Source organism: Diospyros lotus, chromosome 7 (genome assembly GCF_014633365.1).
Source record: "Diospyros lotus cultivar Yz01 chromosome 7, ASM1463336v1, whole genome shotgun sequence".
Lineage (NCBI taxonomy): Eukaryota > Viridiplantae > Streptophyta > Magnoliopsida > Ericales > Ebenaceae > Diospyros > Diospyros lotus.
In genome coordinates, this window is record NC_068344.1 from 20,036,550 (window position 1) to 20,055,452 (window position 18,903).

Genomic DNA, 18,903 nt, shown 5'->3' on the forward strand with positions numbered 1-18,903 from the left:
TTCATATGGGCATTGATTGAAACCAATTTGACAAAGATAATCATCAATGCGAGAATTCCATGCACGTGGGGCTTGTTTCAGACCATACAACGCCTTTTTTAATTTGTAAACCTTGTGTTCCTTACCTCTTGTTTCAAACCCTTCAAGCTAATGAACATATACTTCTTCTGTGAGAATTCCATTGAGAAAGGACGACTTAACATTGAGTTGGTATATTTTCCACCTATGAGATGCTGCAAGAGAAATCAGTAGTCTTACCATATCAAATCGAACCAAATCGAACCACTGGAGCAAACACTTCGTCATAGTCAATTCCATATTTTTGCTTGTACCCTTTTGCTACTAGTCTTGCTTTGTAGCGAGCAATGCTACCATCAGCATTTCGCTTAATTTTGTATACCCATTCGACTCCAATGCTTGTTGATTTGGTGGAAGTGTGGTTAATTCCCATGTGTCATTTTTGTTGATAGACATCATTTCTTCCTCCATGGCAAACTTCCAGCAATCTTTCGTTACGGCATCTTTGAAATTGATGGGCTCATGGTCAACATACAAACAAAACATATTTGCAGCTTCCTCTTCAATTTGTTGCATGTTCTTGTAAATGTCTTGTAGGCTTCTAAATTTGACTGGAGAGGAACTATCACTTGAAGAACTTGAATTTGAGTTGGGATGGCTATTATTGCTTTCATGAAAATTGCTATTACTCGCTTGAGAATCTGCATGAAAAATGCTGCTACTTACATGAGAACTTGCAGCTGATGTTGACTGTGTTGTAGGCGTAATTGTGACTGATTGACTCCCACCTATAGATTGATTTGCTGCTGCATCTTCATGAATCATTGTTGCATCCTCAACAATATTTTTTCCTTTATCTTTGTCACTGTTCAAGTCCTACATTGTTGCCTCATGAAAAACAACATCTCTACTCACCATTAATTTTTTTGTTAATGGATTGTAGAGCTTATATGCCTTTGACTCTTCACTATAGCCCACAAAGATACATTTTTCACCATGATCATCCAACTTCTTTCTCTTGCTTTCAGGTATTTGAGCATATGTGATACACCCAAAAATCCTCAAATGACCAACGCTGGGCTTATATCTACTCCATGCTTCTTGCGGTGTTATATTTCGAACACTTTTCATTGGACAACAATTGAGAAGATACACCGAACAAACCACTGCTTCAGCCCAAAACTGTTTAGGCAATTTTTTCTCATTGAGCAGTGTTCTTGTCATGTCAAGTATGGTGCGATTCTTTCGTTCTGCAATTCCATTTTGCTGTGGGGTGTATGAAGTTGTGAGCTAATAACGTATACCATGTTCCTTGCAAAACTCTTGGAAAGCATTTGAAGTATACTCTCCACCTCTATCAAATCTTATGGTCACAATCTTACGCTTCCTTTCATTTTCTACAAGCGATTTGCACTGTTTAAACACAGTTAATGTAGCACTTTTTCCTTTCAAAAAATAAACCCATACCTTTCAGCTGAAATCATCAATAAAACTTATGAAATATTTGTTGCCACCAAAAGAATGAGGTTCGATTGGTCTGCAAATATTTGTGTGTACACGCTGTAAGAATGCATGTGCTGTCCATGATGACATACTGGGAAAAGGAAGACAAGTTTGCTTACTAAGTACACACCCTTTGTAATACCCAAGAAATTGTTAAGAGTATAAATGATATTTAATGAAGGGTATAACTGGAATTATCGAAAGAATAAGGCTATATGACACACTAACGCAGTTTTAGATGATTAAATCAGTCGGAGGGAGTAACTCAGACCTTAGATAGCTAAAGAAAATTGTACAGTATCGACAAGTGATTCGAATTATGATTTTTAGTGATAAAAGAAGTGGGATCGGGAACAGTTTTCGGTACAACTGTCGACCGGGCTGAGAAAACCGAATCGACGTAGGAAACATCCAGAAGATCAACGGAGCGCGTCAAGGACTAGTATTTAACGTGTAGAACAACTCTTAAGTGATTTCAGGTTGAATCAAATGGATTTAGGGTCAATCTGACCAGTCAGGCCTAAGCGTAGTTTTCTAATTTTGCCCGAAGGAGGTCAAAACGGTAATTTTTCAGGAGTTTCGAGAGTCAAATGAGATGTACTAAACTTTTGAAACTTAGTGGTATATTTGGATTTATCAGGGGTGTTGTGAAAAGGGCAGAATTGTTATTTGAAGAAAACAGGAGTGAAAGTGCAATAAAATGAAAATTCATAGTGTGAACACAAGGGAGAATTCGACCGCCACACTGCCACGCACATGGCCACCGTTTCCGGCGATGGGACGGCCGAGGGATGACTGGGGGAGGTTGCAACTGGCAGTAGGAAGCTTGGGGACCAAGCTTGGCCGGCGATTGGTCGAAAAATGGCTGGGTTTTGGCTATAAAAAAACGGCCGAAACTTGAAGAATTTTAGCGTCGAATTGATCAATTTTGGGAAAGAATCGAAGGCAAAGGATAGAGGACTTTTGCTCCTTGGGGTATGGGCATCGTTTCTGGAGAATTTGGGAAGCAATGGTGTGCGTTTAATGGCCATTCGAAGCACGGTCGGAAAACCCTAGGCGGACCGTCGCGAGCCACCTGCAACTGGCCGTTTGGGCCACTTTTCGGTGGCCTTTCAGCCTGAAATTAGTGCCGTTGTGATCGACTTGCAAAGGGCTTCAAGGGGGTGCCCTTATTTCGTCCATCGGAGCGACCGCCGGAGACTGGTTCAACTAGGAAGAAGGTGGTGCGTGCAGTCACGCGCCAGCCTCCACACACACCCAAGCGCCAGGCGCGTGAGGGCACGTGAAATGGGCATTTTGGGAAGTATTGTGGCTCGAGGTTGAGTATAAGTTCAAGCATTTGGGATTTGGCACGCAAACCGAGGTGTTACACGAGGATCGAGGCGATCTGAATACATTCGAGGTGAGTGGTCTGATCCTATCTTTACCTTATCTTGAAAACATGTTGGAAGGTGTGTAGTGGGTTCAGGTGGGCGGTGTTACCCTCCCGAACTTAGGTTACACGCAAATGGGACCAGTTCTAGTGAGCAGTTTTACCCTCCGGAACTTGGGTTGTACTGCGAAAGCATTTCATTTATGTATTTATGTCATCATTTTCATATTGTACATGTGATATATTACATCAACTATTTTTACTTACAAAAGAGTCGGTGCATGGCGTGTGATTTTCATATCATCGGGGTATTGATATTCGTGTCAATGTTATTTTCTGTGTTGGACGGGTTGGGGTCTACTTGAGAAAGGGACAATGTTAATCCAGGTGAACGAGTGTCACATTGGGGCACTCGAGGGAACAATGTTAAACCAGGTGAACGGGTGTCACGACGGTGCACTCGAGGGATTAACATTAGACCAGGTGAACGGGTGTTACAGTGGGGCATTCGAGGGATTAAGTATGTCAGGGGAGTTTCTCAGGTTAGACGTGTTTTGCATGTTACCGTTTGTCTGAATATGCCATGCTCGTGTGTTTCTCATGCATTGTATAATCTGTCTCAATACCGTCACTTAGATGTTTTATCATCTAACCTGTGCTATGCCCCTGGAACGTTTAATGTTCCAGCCAGGGACTGCTGCGAGGGCAAGGATGTGGCCGGTTGAGGGCCAATGGTGCTTAGTTTGTTAAGTCGTTGTAACGCTTGGAGGCTTTAATATGCATTTTAAGTTGTAAATGAACAATTGTATAATAGCAATTTTACCATTTGATCTATATTACGTATTTTGCTATGGAAATACAAAGTAAAAACTATGGTGTTTTAGTATTAATGTATCCGCTGCGTTGTATTAAGACTCGTTTAGTTTAAGATTATTGATCTTGATAGTTAAACGGGCAAGGCTGGGGTTCGCGGGGTATTGTATCTGCATGTGAAGATTGTTCTTGATATACCGCACGTGTTGAACTGGAAGAGAAAAAAAAAAAAAAAATCCTGGGAATACCCTTATAGTGACACGCCTGGCGAGACGGGGTGTTACACCCTTCACAAACACGATCTGATAGTTCAATACTTGGCAGTCCATGCACCATACCAGTTGAAGATAACAATCTCAGTCCATTGAAATGAAGATGCCCAAATCGCAAATGCCATTTTTCTGACTCACTTTCAATTATTCCAAGAAAACAAGATGTATTCATGGTATTTAAGGGTAGAGGAAACATACGATTTTTTGACATTTGTATTCGAGAAATTAGTTGCCCATTTGCATCTCTTAGCTGGAGTTGTTTCTTTTCCATATGAATAATATCTCTTTTCTCAAGCAGCTGACCAAGACTAAGAATATTGCTCTTCATCTTGGGAATATAATAGACATCAGTAATATAAATGATATCACCATTGTTTTTATACACCTGGATCTTTCCTTTCCCTGCAACCAGCAACTTTGAGCCATCTCCAAGACTTACTAGTCCACCAGATTCTTCTTTCAGATCCACGAAACATTCCTTTCGACCACACATATGATTAGACGCTCTGGAGTCAAGATATCAGACATTAGTTTGTTCAACAGATTCTTTATGCACTATCAGCAAAGTTGGTTCTTCATCAATGTCATTGGAGGCTTCAACTAAGTTGGCATGATCTTCAAATTTGCTAGAACATTCAAAAGAGTAATATCCAAATTTATGGCAATTAAAACATTGAACATTTGCTTTACCTCTTCCATATCCTCCGTGACCTCTACCTCGTCCACGATAAGTTGCTCTTCCATGTTGAGAAGTTTGTCCTTGAACATGTTCACTGTTTGAATTATCAAAAGTGAGTTTTGACACCAAAGCTTGATCTGTTGAGTTTGACTGAGAATGCTTCTTTATACGTAGTTCATGAACTCTCAGAGAACCTAAAAGTTCTCCAATACTCATTGTTTCCAGATTCTTTGACTCCTCTATAGTTGTTATTACATGCTCAAAATTATGAGTAAGAGACCTTAGTATCTTCTCCATTACTCAAACATCTTCAAGCTTTTCTCCATTTCTCTTCATTTGATTGACAATTGCAATAAGTCGTGAGTAATAATCTGAGACTAATTCCCCTTCTGTTATGTGAACTGCTTCAAACTCACTTCTGAGAGTCTGCAATCTCACCTTCTTCACTCTTTCAACTCCTTTATAAATTGTGCTCAGGTTGTCCCAGACCTCCTTGTTGCTTGTTGCTTCAGAAATTTTCTCAAACGTATCATCCTCCAATCCTTGGTACAGCAAAAAGAGTGTCTTCTTATCTTTTTTTCGTTGGTCTCTTAGAGTATTCTTCTGGTCGACAGTGTAGAGAGCTTTAGCTTCTGAACTTGGTTCAACATAACCATTTGAAACTACCTCCCACAACTCTTGTGAACCGAACAGTGCTTTGAAATGGATACACCACCTTTCATAGTTTTCTTTTGTCAACTTAGGAACTTGAAGCTGGACCAAGTTTGATGCCATGAGAAAAAAAACAAGAAACAAGAAAGAGAACCTACAGCTCTGATACCAGTTTGTTGGTATTTAACTTTAAGAAAGAAGTTAAGAAAGAACTTGAGAACTAATGATTTTTTACTCAATCAAAATACGAAGTTATACATTTCTGTTTTATCACTAGCTCTTTATATAGCAGAGCAGAATAACAAGAAAATAACTGAAACAAAAAACGAAATACATAAAACAAGCCTAAAATAAAGATAGAGATAAGCAGGGAGGTTGGAGAAAAAAATGGAGCAGAAACTGAAGACTTGGTTCTGTAGTTTATTGAGTGGACTTGGTCTTAAAAAAATATCTTTTTGATTTGTTATTTCCAACAGTTTCAACAATTCAAAGACCACATGTTACGACATATGCAACAAATGGTCACTACTATCACCAACTCTATCAATCAAAGACCCGATGAAGAGTCTTCCAATTGATAATGTTGACATCCAGATGAAGTTCCATGACGTCCTCCTTTAGACTACACCAACCACATCAAAACCATCAAACTCGAATTTCCCAAATTTGACTGGATAAAAGACCCCATATTTGGATTGGATGTGTCAAACAATTCTTTCAATACCATCAAATACTAGATATGGAGTGGGTTGAGATAGCTTCATACCATCTCAATGAGGAGGCATACCTGTGGTTCCAAATCAACTATGACAATGACGAACCAATGACATGGGAGGAAATAAAGGACAAACTCAGTGAACGTTATGGTCTTACACAGCATGAAGACTTCTACAGCCAACTCACCAAACATACTCAAACTGGGATTGTCAATAAGTATGTTTGAAAATTTGAACAGCTATTAGCTCGAGTGTGTTATCTATCCATAAGATAACAAGTTAGTTTCTTTATGAGTACGCAAAAGGAAAACATCTAAGCTAATGTCCAAGCTAATAATCCTCTCACACTTTCATCTGCGATTAGGCTTGTTAGATTTTTTGAAGCTAAAAATCAATTCCAACGTAGGACATCAACATCTACCTATAGTGAAGTATGTTGCAGCCACTTTCAGGGTTGCCACAGTAGCACCTAATGTGCGGACTAATCAGTCCATAGTCGAGATGGGGGAGATTGCGAGGGTCCCTATCAAGAGACTCACTCCTCTAGAAATACAAGAACAAAGGGGTAAAGGTTTGTGTTTTAATAGCAACGAGCCCTTTCACATGGATCCCAAATGCAAGCAATTGTTTTTTTCTCAACGGGAGCAACACCGAAAGTAACGAAGATGAGTTAGAGAAAGAACCTTTCGTAGAAAAGCCTAAAATGGAGGAATCCCCGGAAATATCACTTCAAGCAATTTTTGGTTCCATTACGCCACAATCAATGAAGGTTACTATAACATCTCAGTATTTTGGGAAATAAATTTCTAAATTTAAGATGATTTATTTATGATTTATTGGTGATTTGTGGGCTTGCAAAATTTGATGGGAGAAATTAAAATTATTGTGTTTTTGAATAGGGAGTTGATCAATAGTTTTTGAAAACTAGGAGCTAGATTGGTATGAAATTAATTGTTGAATATATATAAGTGAGAATGGCTTGCAGCCTGGTGGTCGTGCGCACGTGTGAGGGTCCCAATAGAAGGTCGCGGGTTCAAGTCACGAGGGGAGGCAATAGCTTATTTTTTTGGATGCAACAACTTTTGGGTGAAACGAGGTTGTTTGGGACCCCACAATGGTGGCCACACATTTCTTCCTATGCACTACATGTCAGTTACTAAGATGTAGTATGTGGTTTCTAGCTGTTAATGAATTAGAGTGGCACATGGAAGAGGATTTGAGTTACCTGCAATCAGAATGTACATGGAATGGGATTAGAATTTAATTTGATTAAATTGCTCTTGCAAAGTGAATTATAAAAGCACGTGGAAGAGGGTTAAAATCTACTATGATATTTTTGAGATAAGAAACCCAAGTCTTGGGCAGCAACTAAAAACCTCTATATAAAGCGCCTCCATAGAAAGGGAAGTGCATAAGAAATAGGAATTTGACAAAGGTTGGGCAAGGCAGAAGGTTGATCCAAGGTACGAGCAAAAACAAAAGGTCCAAGATTGGATTTAAAAAAATGGTTTAAGCAATACTTAGCTAAATAGTTTTTTTAACCTATTATGTTTAATTTTTGTTAGAAGAATTTTGAGATGTGGCATCAACATTATCAACATTTTGGAGGAATTTTTCCAAGGGACTATTAAAGCATCAAAAACAAATTGTAAGGGTTAATATATTTTTTTGTGCAAATTACATGATAATAACTTGCATGTGATGACAGGGAAATGCCTAGGCATGGGGCTATGAATTTGGGACTGAATAGAACTTGTGTTGGGGACCAGGGAAAAATCTATAGGGCCACCAAGAGTCGGAAAGGGATGAGGTGGATGGGCCTACATGCATGATTTATTTCATGTTTTCCTTTCCATGTTTGTTATGAACTACAGTTTTTCATTTTATATATATATTATCTTTATTGAGTCTTAAGACTCACCCCTTATCTTTAACTAACCATACAAATAGCTTAGGCCCTAGCAAAGGGAAGGCGGTGTTGGAGGAAGGATCGCCAATGGACGCGATCAATGAACCATGAGAACATTTTTGTTTATTGGTGGTCATTTTAATTATGGTTCTGTGGTTTGTAATAAGTGTGTGAGATGAATGGGATTTTGAGTATTTTATTGAAAACTATTTTATCCGAGGTAAAAAGGCACTAAACATATAATTGGGATTTCTTATAGCTATTTTCTAAAAAATAAATGGTTTCATATAAGTTTTTTTTATAACCTCATCATGTCTCTGTAACAACTCTAAAATTTTAGCGTGTGGCTCGACTGAGATTCGAGTACCCTTCGCTGCCTATTTTTCTTTTAGGACTGGAGTTCTCAATGAGCGAAGGAGCTGAAACCTAGATGCTCCCTAGGGCGCCCAAGCTTGTGAAGGCATAGCCGACCTTCTTTTCGACAAAAGGTTGTGGTTGTAATCGTGGGTTACGATAGCACCCTAGAGGTGGGGCCGAGGCGCCACAATTACTGCATGGATTAAGGGACAACCTTTTTCCAACTTGGTTAATACTGGGAGCACACATCATTTTCTAAGTGCCTCTATTGGGAAATGATTTGGTATACATGGAAGCTTGGATAGCACTCTCAAGGTTGTCATAGAAAACAACGAGAAGATAATGAATAAAGGTGAGTGTAAGGGGGTAGAAGTGATGCAAGGAGGTCACACCTTTATAGTAGACTTTTATCTTCTTCCCTTAGGAGGAAGTGAGGCTGTGTTGGGGGTGTAATGGTTGCAAACACTCGAACCCATTTTATGGGATTTTGAGAGGATGCAAATGAGCTTCAAAGTCTCTAGGAAGGAAATATTTTTATAGGGTCTTAGTGGAGTCCAATCCAAGGAGGAAACTTGGGTAAAATTTCAAAAAACTTTTCAGAAAAATGGTGGCTACGGTCACTACTACAGATCTTCGCGGCTAATGGCCAAGAGTAGAGTCTATCCAAGGAGGACTCGATGCAACAGAAAAGCTAGGAACACCTTTTCAACGAATTCAAAGACTTTTTCCAAAAGCCCACGAGTCTTTCCCCAGCTCATACAACTGATCATGCCATCGTATTGGAACTAGGTACCAAACCAATTTGTGGTAGACCTTACCGATATCCTCGGTACCAAAATACTGAGATCGAAAGGTTAGTCATGGAAATGCTTAAAGCAATTATTCAAGTTAGTAAAAGTCCTTACTCATCACTAGTATTGTTGGTCAAAAAGAAAGATGGGAGTGAGAGATTCTGTGTAGATTATAGAGCTCTAAACCTTGTCACTATTAAAGACAAATTTCCTATACCTGTCATTGATGAGTTACTAGATGAATTACATGGCACCAAGTTTTTTCCTAAGCTCGATCTTCAATCCAGATACCATCAAGTAAGGATGAAACCTGAAGATATTGAGAAAACAACCTTCCAGACACACCATGGCCATTACAAGTTCTTGGTAATGCTGTTCGACCTCTCTAATGCTCCATCAACATTTCAAGCTCTCATAAATGAGGTATTTCATCCATACTTGAGTTAATTTATTTTAGTATTTTTTTTTATGACATTCTAATCTATAGTCGTAGTTGGGAAGAACATCTTCACCATGTCACCATGGTGTTCTCCATTTTGCAAAGCCATCGCTTATATGTCAAAAGGGAATAATGTTGCTTTAGCCAACAAAAGATCCAGTCCCTAGGCCATATTATTATTGAAACTGGAGTTCGAGTTGATCCTTTTAAGGTTGCAGCAATTCTAAAATGGCCAATTCCATCAACAACGAAGGCTTTGCAAGATTTTTTAGGGCTCATAGGTTATTACCAAAAATTCATACAAAATTGCGGGTCTATTGCAACCAGGGTCGGCCCAAGGTTTAATGAGACCCTAGGCCATAATAAATATTGTGGCCCTCCACATTTATTGCGTGGGATTGTAGCGACACTCTACTTGCACATCTTGGTAAGGGTGGCTGCTGACCTATATTTTTTGGAGCCCCAACCAACAATTGCTATATCTTTTGGGGGCCCAAAAAATTGGAGGCCCTAGGCATAGGCCTCAGTGGCCTATGCCTTGGGCCGACCCTAATTGCAACTCCCCTCACTAGTCTCTTAAAGAAGGATTCCTTCTATGGAATGAAACCATCGGCATTGCCTTTGAAAATCTCAATAAGGCCTTAACTAGTGCTCCCGTTCTCGTCCTTCTGGATTTCTCCAAGCCTTTTGGTGTTAAATGTGATGTTTCAGGAATGGGAGTAGATGCAGTATTGATGCAAAACTAGTAGCCCTTGGCATACTTTAGTCTTGCTCTGCATGGCCGGCAGTTGACACTATCTACATATGAGAAGGAAAGCCACTTGATCATTTGCAACTATACCACTTGAATTTACGTAGACCTAGGCTGGTTACAAGATATAACAAAAGTTAATCGACTAAAAATTAATTTTAATTGAATATTATTCTTTGTGGTCGAGTAACAAACTTACATAGTTGAGTGATGACATCTTTCTGCAAATCTTAATCAAATAAAATTGTTTAATAGTCAAGTAATGAATCATTTAATTGATTAAATGCTAAAAATTTAAAAAAAATATACCTATTGAAATTGAAATTAATGCTACTGTAACTACTTTTAATGTTGTAAGACAACTTTCTCTTGAATACATGATTGATTTAATTAAAATTACATATCCTAACCATATGTATTGTGCAAAAAGAATATTCTTCGCGTATACACAGACAAAAAGCTGATTTGACCCAAAAAACCTTTTGTTAAAGAGCTGTTAGAGGTTGTAGGTGTCTTCAAATTCAAATTCAAGCATCTATAAATGCCCAAGAGATGCACGAAATATAAGTGTGACGCATCTGATGGAAAAATCTTCTTGAGGAGAATGAAAAAGAAGAGAAAAGAAAAGGCTGATCTGAAAGCTTCAATATTTTTGTAAAAAGTATTCCAACAATATTTTTGTGCAATGCTTACTACTAAGTACATTAAGTTCGAATCAAATGAAAGCTAACAAGTAGGAGAAAAATCTTACGAAAATTCTGCATATAACAAGAATTAAACTTTTGAACTTGAGGATTGTAGGACCTCTGCCTTGCGGTCGAACCAAGGCTTCATTTGCAGCTTTGTTTCTTCAAACCATGCCATTTGTTTCTTTGCTAATTTAATAGCTACATTTACAAGAAGGGGGAAAAGTCCGCAGCTTTACTCCAGATCCATATTCGAGTTAACACTATGTTAGCCTTCTTACCCCCATTGTACAACTACACATAAACAGCAGGATTAGTCTTCAAAACCAACGATGGGGTATGTTCACCTCTAGGCTCTTCACCAAGTGGCTTCAAGCCACAGCCAGGTTACATAGCTTCTGAAAATCGCAATTCCGCAGGTCCTGGGCCTAAAATCCCCTTCTGCTCAGTAATCTTCGCCAGACTTGTCGATGGTTCTGCTTGTCCATTCTTCTCGTTATCCCTCCAACTGGTACCAGCTTGCCACTCTCTCTGCAACAACAGACAACAAAAAATCAAAGGAGGTCACGAGAAAGACAAAAACTCAACTTTCAATTGAATTATTACATGTTGATTAGGAACTCTGAATCATACGTTATGTAATTAGGCTGCATCAACTTATGGTGCACCAGATAAGTAAGTTCGAAGTCCTAGAAGATTAAGCAAGAAGATTATTGAACCCCCTCTCAACTGTGGCTGTTCATTATTAAACAGGTTTTTCCACGTAAGAAATGCATGTGAACTTGACCTAATTGAACTACTACTGCTCATCTTTAATTGGTCAACATCACCATCATTGAAAAGTATCTGCTCACAACAGAAACTTTTCAAGTTCAAGCAAATCTTTAGGTACTAGATAGCTTCTTCTGGTCATTTACTTTTGATGATTGTGCATTCTTGAATAATTCACAGAAGTATTCACGGAAGTATGCAATTCATACATCAGCCTTATGGAAAGAAATAAGTCAGCCTTTCTAAAAATCAGCTTTCTAAAATCAGCCCCGATCCTATCCTCCATATTTAGAAAGCTGTTCAATTTTAGAGATTTCCTAATGTTGTGGTTTTCTAATTTTGTGTTGTATCTTTGGTTTCCTTGTACAGTGTATAGTGCATCTTTCCATTCTTTGTTGCTTTCCTAAAGTGTAACTCTCACCCCTATTAATAGGGAATGTAATACCATGCATAGATATGAAAGTAAGAAAATTATTCTCGATTATTCTACATTCATCAGCCTACTTTCTACATGGTATCAAAGCCTAAAACCTTTGATTATTAGTGTGCCTTCATTGCACCAATTTTTCCCTCTTGTGAGCCTTCATAGCCGCGATCCCTCATCTGTTTTTCCCTTGTTTTTCTGGTGCCATATCTCCTTTGTCATGTCGGAGATATCTGAAACTGCTTCTCCCATGTCAACAAGAGAAGCAATGCCTGTTGAACAGGCTGCTGATGGAGCTCCAACCAGCGAACTACCGAGAATGCACCACTCCTACAGATTGGATGGTGGAAACTATCTTTAGTGGTCTCAATTGGTGAGGATTTTTCTGAAGGGCTGAGGGAAGATTGCCCATCTCACCGGACGAGCCCCTAAGGCGACGGATCCAAGCTTTGTTGCCTGGGATGTGGAAGATTCGATGTTGATGTCTTGGTTGTGGAGTGTCAGGCTTCCAAAGATAAGTAAAAACTATATGTTTTTATCTACCACTAGAGAAATCTGAGAAATCGTGAAGATGACCTATTCTAAGGTGCATGATGCATCGGTTGTGTATGAGATTAAAACTAAAATCAATAGTACAAAGCAAGGGGCTCAAATTGTAACTGAATATTACAACCAGATGAATGGTTTTTGGCTAGAATTAGATCACTATCAAGATATAAAAATGGTGCGTAGTGAGGATGCCATTATCTTAACTTCTATGTTGGAAAGAGATAGGAGAGTGGAATTTTTAGGTCTCAACCCTGAGTTTGATAAGGTAAGGGCTCAAATAATTAGCATGGAAAAAATGCCATCACTAAATGAGGTTTTTTGTATAGTGAGAAGTGAAGAACATAGAAGGGCAGCCATGTTTTCTCATCATGGCATGGAGGGATCGGCTATGGTAACTAATAAGATGCAAGGGGCATGGATGAAGCCTCTGCAAGGCAAATAGCAATCCTCATCAAAGCAGGCCAATGAGGGGCTTTGGTGCTCATTCTGCAAAAAGCCTAGACATACAAGAGATACATGTTTTAAATTACATGGTAAGGAGGCAGTAGTACTAAGCAAACTTGGAGGGTTCAGAAATTTGGAGCCAAAGAATCAGGGAAGAGCCTATCTCTCCACTAAAGAAACAAAGGAGACAACTGAAAAGGTTGACTCTACAGCCTCCTCAGACCTAGGAGAACTGAATGCAAAAGAGATTGGGAAGCTGAAATCTTTCCTTAAAACTCTCCAAGGTGAATGTTCCTTAACTCAAGCAGGTATGTGCCTTAATTTTGAGCTTTCACTTGCCTCATATGCAGCTAGGGGTGAACTATGGATTTTAGATTTTGGAGTAACTGACCACATGTTACCTAATTTGAAATTTTTTGAAACCTATGAACCAATAACCGGCTCCAGGAAAATCACTGTTGCTAATGGCCAACTATTCCTATAGTTGCGCAAAGAAATGTTTGTTTGAACCCATCTCTACCTGCCCAACATGTCCTGTATGTACCAAGCCTTTCCACCAATCTACTTTCTGTTGACAAGCTTACCCAAAGCCTTAATTGCAGTGTGAATTTCTCACCTTATGATTGTATGTTACAAGATCTAACAACAAGGAAGATGATTCGTGCTGCTAAGGCATTGAATGGATTGTTCTACCTACAAAGAAGCAAAGAGCTACCTGCAGGAGACCATTCCAGCCTTACTCATTCCTCTATGCTCAACTCTACTCACTCCGATGTATGGCTTCGGCATTTTAGATTAAGGCACCCACCTTTTACTTTATTAAAGACCATGTTCCAAATCTATTTAAAGGGGTTGAAGTCAATTCTTTTCATCGTGATGTGTGTGAGCTATCTAAACCCCATCGAGTTCTTTATGCTGTTAGCAATAAACTTTTTTTGTTTCCTTTTTCTTTAGTACATTTTTATGTATGGGGGCTTTCTAGAATTCCCAATCGTTCTAGGGCTAAGTGATTTGTATCATTTGTTGATGATTGCACTAGGATGACATGGGTATATTTACTCAAAGACAAAGCAACCATTAGCACCATCCTACCTTTGTTTCATAGGATGATTTTCACTCAATTTGGGGTCTCTATCAAAAAATTCAGAATTGATAATGCAAGAGACTATTTTAATCATCACCTCAATCACTTTTTCTAACAAGAGAGAATTATTCATAAATCCTCTTGTGTTGAAACCTCTCAGCAAAATAGAGTTGCTGAGAGGGAGATAAGGCATCTCTTGAATGTTGCTAGGGCACTCTTGCATCAACATTCAATCCCTAAATCTTTCTGGGGAGAGGTCGTGTTGACTGCAACCTACTTAATCAATAAGGTTCCCTAAGAGTCTTAAACCAACTTACCCCATTTCAGTGTCTTTCTTCCTACTTCCCAGAAATTGATCTTCATACCTCCCTCCCTCCTAAGGTATTCGGGTGCGTAGCTTTTGTTCATGTCTCTAAATAGCATGTAGATAAGTTTGATCCCCGAGCCCTTAGATGTGTCTTTTTGGGGCATTCTCCCACCCAAAAAGGGTACAAGTGTACCACCCTCCTACTCGAAAAATTCTTATGTCTAAGGATGTCACCTTTGTGGAGAATCAGTCTTTTTTCCAATCTTCTACTTCTAGTCCTAAGCGGGAGATTACAGCTATTGGTGATCACAATTTGCCTATCATGGAAGTGTCTCAGCCATATCAACCACATTCTCCTCCTAATCTCTCAACTTTACCTACTCCTAATTCAAAGACAACAGAAATAGGAGACCAACAAACTTCTCCTGATTCTCCACCCTCTGTTCAAACCAAAAGGTCTCCTGTCAGGTTCAAGGGCTCACCATTCATATACAAGAAAAAGGAACAACCCAATCCATGTGCTAAGTAGGGCCCATCATCTCTTCCTCAGTCAGGTATGGAACTCACTCAGCCATCTGATGGTTCTCAATCCATTAATTGTTCCAATCCTATACATTCTGATTTGGATCTGCCTATTGGTATTAGAAAAGGGGTTAGGAGATGCACACAACACCCTATTACCCAATTCATTTCCTATCACAGGTTGTCCCCTGACCACAAGAGTTTTATGACCTCTCTTGACTCCATAGCTATTCCTAAAATTGTAGAAGAGGCATTACAAGATCAGAATTGGGTACAAGCTACGCATGAGGAGATGAGGGCTTTGGAAAAGAATAAAACTTGGGAAATGGTGCCTAAACCAAAGGGAGTTCAACCGGTAGGGTGCAGATGGGCATTCAATGTGAAATATAATGCTGATGGAACATTGGAAAGATACAAAGCCTGATTGGTAGCCAAGGGCTACACTCAAACTTACGATATAGATTATTTGGAAATTTTTGCACCTATGACTAAGATGACTACAGTGATGATTCTACTCTCTTTGGCTAGCTATTACGAATGGGAATTGATGCAGCTAGATGTCAAAAATGCCTTCTTGGGTTTTTATGGAACCCCCACCAGGTTTTACTGATGGAGTTGATGCAAGTTATGTTTCCAGATTAAAGAGAGCCCTTTATGGGCTAAAGCAGTCTCTCTAAGGGACTGGTTTGATCGGTTCTCAAGAGCTATGAAAGAAATGGGGTATTGGCAAAGTCGAGGGGATCACACTCTATTCATCAAGCATTCCAAGAAAGGTACTCTTTAACAACCTTACTTGTGTATGTAGATAACATAATTATCATTGAAAATGACTGTGGTGAACAGAAGTTACTAAAGGAGCATTTGGCCCGTGTGTTTGACATCAAGGATCTTGGCAGACTTGGGTATTTCTTGGGGATAAAGGTTACCTACTCTAAGGAAGTTCTATTTCTTTCCCAAAGAAAATACACCATGGATCTATTGGAAGAGATCGGAATGCTTGGTGGCAGAGCAGCTAGCACACCTTTGGAACCTAACCTGAAGTTAGGTTACAATGATAGTCCAATGATAGATCAGAGGAGATACCAAAGTGTTGAATATAGTGAAGCATCAACTTAAAAATGTTGTCGTTTTGAACCAGGGATGGAAGGCCAAGTGGCAACCACACACTGGCTACTCCAAAACGCTGTCGTTTTGGAGCCCGTGTGCTTGGATGGCCAAAACGGCAACCTCCCTCGTCGTTTTAGTTTGTGGCACATATGATGCTCTAGTAACATTTTGTCATTTTGTCTGCTCCTACGGAAGCCATTGATCTGATCCCCAGTGCCTATCTCCACCGTTGCTTTGCCTCATACCCTACCTATTTGTATCCTTCTATTTCTCGAGATTTGTGCAAGCAAGAAAGAAAAGAAGTCGAGGTGTTTAGGGTTTCCTCTCTTTTTCTATACATGTTCTTCATTTCCTCTGGTTCCTTAAGTATGCCTTTTGATTTGTTTGTAATCTTTGGGCATTTTTGTTAGAAAACCAGTGTGTGTATAGTGAGGGTGAAAGTTTGTACAATGAGGGTGTAAACATTTTTCCGACTAGTGCAATGAGCTCTTCTCGTCGGAACTCAACGTGGATATAGCCCTATTTTTTAGGGTGAACCACGGTAAAATCTTACTGTGTTCGTTTTTTGCTTTCTTTACTATTTTATGTATGCGTATATTTGTGCTTTCTGCCTTCGAATATTTGTTTCAGATTCGTTTGGGTCTAAGTGTTAGAGGTGGTTGAGCCTATTGCTCGTCCCAACACAAAGGTTAGTAGGTAGGTTAATCTACCTATCTCACACTCGGCCTGACATAGCATTTGCTGTCAGCCTTGTGAGTCAATTCATGCATCATCCTACTAAAGAACACATGCTGGTTGTTAGAAGAATTCTATGTTATCTTAAAGCAACTCCGGGAAAGGGTTTATTATTCAAGTCAGGGAAGGAACTGGAGGTCCTACGCTACACTGATGCTGATTATGGCGACTCCCTTACAAATAGAAGATCCACTATAGGTTACTGTGTATTTTTGGAATGAAATTTAGTGTCTTGGAGAAGTAAAAAATAGGGTGTAGTAGCCAGGTCTAGTGTTGAGGCAAAGTTTCGGGCAATGGCACTTGGCTTATGTGAATTACTATGGTTGAAGATTGTGCTAAGATGATCTAAAGGTTGCTATCAATGGTCCTATGCAATTACTTTGTGACAATCAATCAACAATCAACATTGCACACAATCCGGTGCAACATAATCGCACTAAACATGTTGAGATTGATCGGCATTTTATCAAGGAAAAGATAGAAGCTAAGGTGATTTGTATGCCTTTTTGTCTCTTCAGAAAATCAGCTAGCTAATTTACTAACAAAAGGATTGCCTATCAAAAGATTTGAACAAATGATGGATATTCATTCACCAGCTTGAGGGAGAATGTTGAATAATTCACAAAAGTATACAATTCATACATCAGCCTTATGGAAAAAAATAAGTCAGCCTTTCTAAAAATCAGCTTTCTAAAATCAGCCCTGATCCTATCCTCCATATTTAGAAAGCTGTTCAGTTTTAGAGATTTCCTAATGTTGTGGTTTCCTAATTTTGTGTTGTATCTTTTGTTTCCTTATGCAGTATATAGTGTATCTTTCCATTCTTTGTTGCTTTCCTAAAGTGTAACTCTCATCTCTATTAATAGGGAATGTAATACCATGCATGGATATGAAAGTAAGAAAATTATTCTCAATTATTCTGCATTCATCAGCCTACTTTCTACATGCATTTCTACTACCAGTCAATAAATTAGAAATTGTATAACTCAGAAATGAACTAATTGTTAAGAGGTGTGTCCAAAAGAGGACTTAGCCCTTGGGTAGCACAATGATATGGAGGAGGATATGTCTACCTTGCAGGCTAACGCAACAGGGATCTTGTTCCTCTCCCTCCAGGAAAGTCTACTGTTGGTACAACATGAGGTAACAAGACTTTAATTTCTCAAGTTTACTATCTTTAAGTGGGGAACTCATTTGTGCAGGCTACAGAATAAAATAGGGTTAAGAAAGCAAATAAAGTAAAGAAGAAACAGAAAATTATAGAAGAAATGACTGAGTTTGAATCATTACCAAATAGAACTTTCCTCTAAAAGCACCAAAACAGTACAGTACGGGAAATATGGTCTTTAACATAGGTTTTACTTCTCTAATCCAAGAAAAATTATCTGCTTAAGAGAGAAGGCATGCCTTGTACCAAGTAACATGCTTGGTAGAAGCAGAATTCCCATTTATTTTCCTGGTTTCCCATTAGACATCAATAATAATTGCTATTCTAATTGGCACCGGTTTCTTATTTAGGAATAAACTTATTTAGCCTCAAATTTGACCTTGAAACTTTTATGGCTTTTGTAAATTTCAATAAAGCCTTCCAAGGGAAAAAGTGTCAAAGCAAAAGTATGGTCAAGCAAGCAACAGAATATCACTAGAAAAGACTGGATCAAAGCCATGAGTAAAAAACAAAACTTTTCCCACAACCATCAACCATAGCAATAGGATAGGACGTGCTTTGTAGTTTAGCTTTTACTGTTTTAATCCAAGGGATGATTAATTGGTTGTGGCAGAATAATTACTATAAGCACAGCAACAAACATTCAACACTAGCCTCTACTGTTATGACTTGCCTCATCATACTTGTGACATCCAGGTTGAACAAAAGGAGTCATCAAAGGAGGAGCAACATCTGGGTCAGGTTTTTGAAATACAAATGTGGTATAGAGACCTGCAGAAAGAGAAGATAACTAGAGATAAAATGGTGATATTCTCAAGTTTACAGAGGTCCATGC

General features: G+C 39.0%; 1 protein-coding gene across 2 annotated transcripts in view; it reads right to left on the reverse strand.

Annotated features, from left to right (window-relative positions):
* Positions 1–10,904: 10,904 nt before the first annotated feature.
* LOC127806745 (mRNA cap guanine-N7 methyltransferase 2) overlaps positions 10,905–18,903 on the reverse strand; it is a 56,463-nt gene continuing 48,464 nt past the window's right edge. For both annotated transcript variants that reach the window (XM_052344230.1, XM_052344229.1), the window contains exons 10-11: positions 18,742–18,839; positions 10,905–11,488 (exon numbers count right to left, since the gene is read on the reverse strand). In XM_052344230.1, coding sequence (XP_052200190.1) covers positions 11,345–11,488; positions 18,742–18,839 — 242 coding nt within the window. In that variant the 3' untranslated portion in view covers positions 10,905–11,344. The remainder of the gene's footprint in view (positions 11,489–18,741; positions 18,840–18,903) is intronic.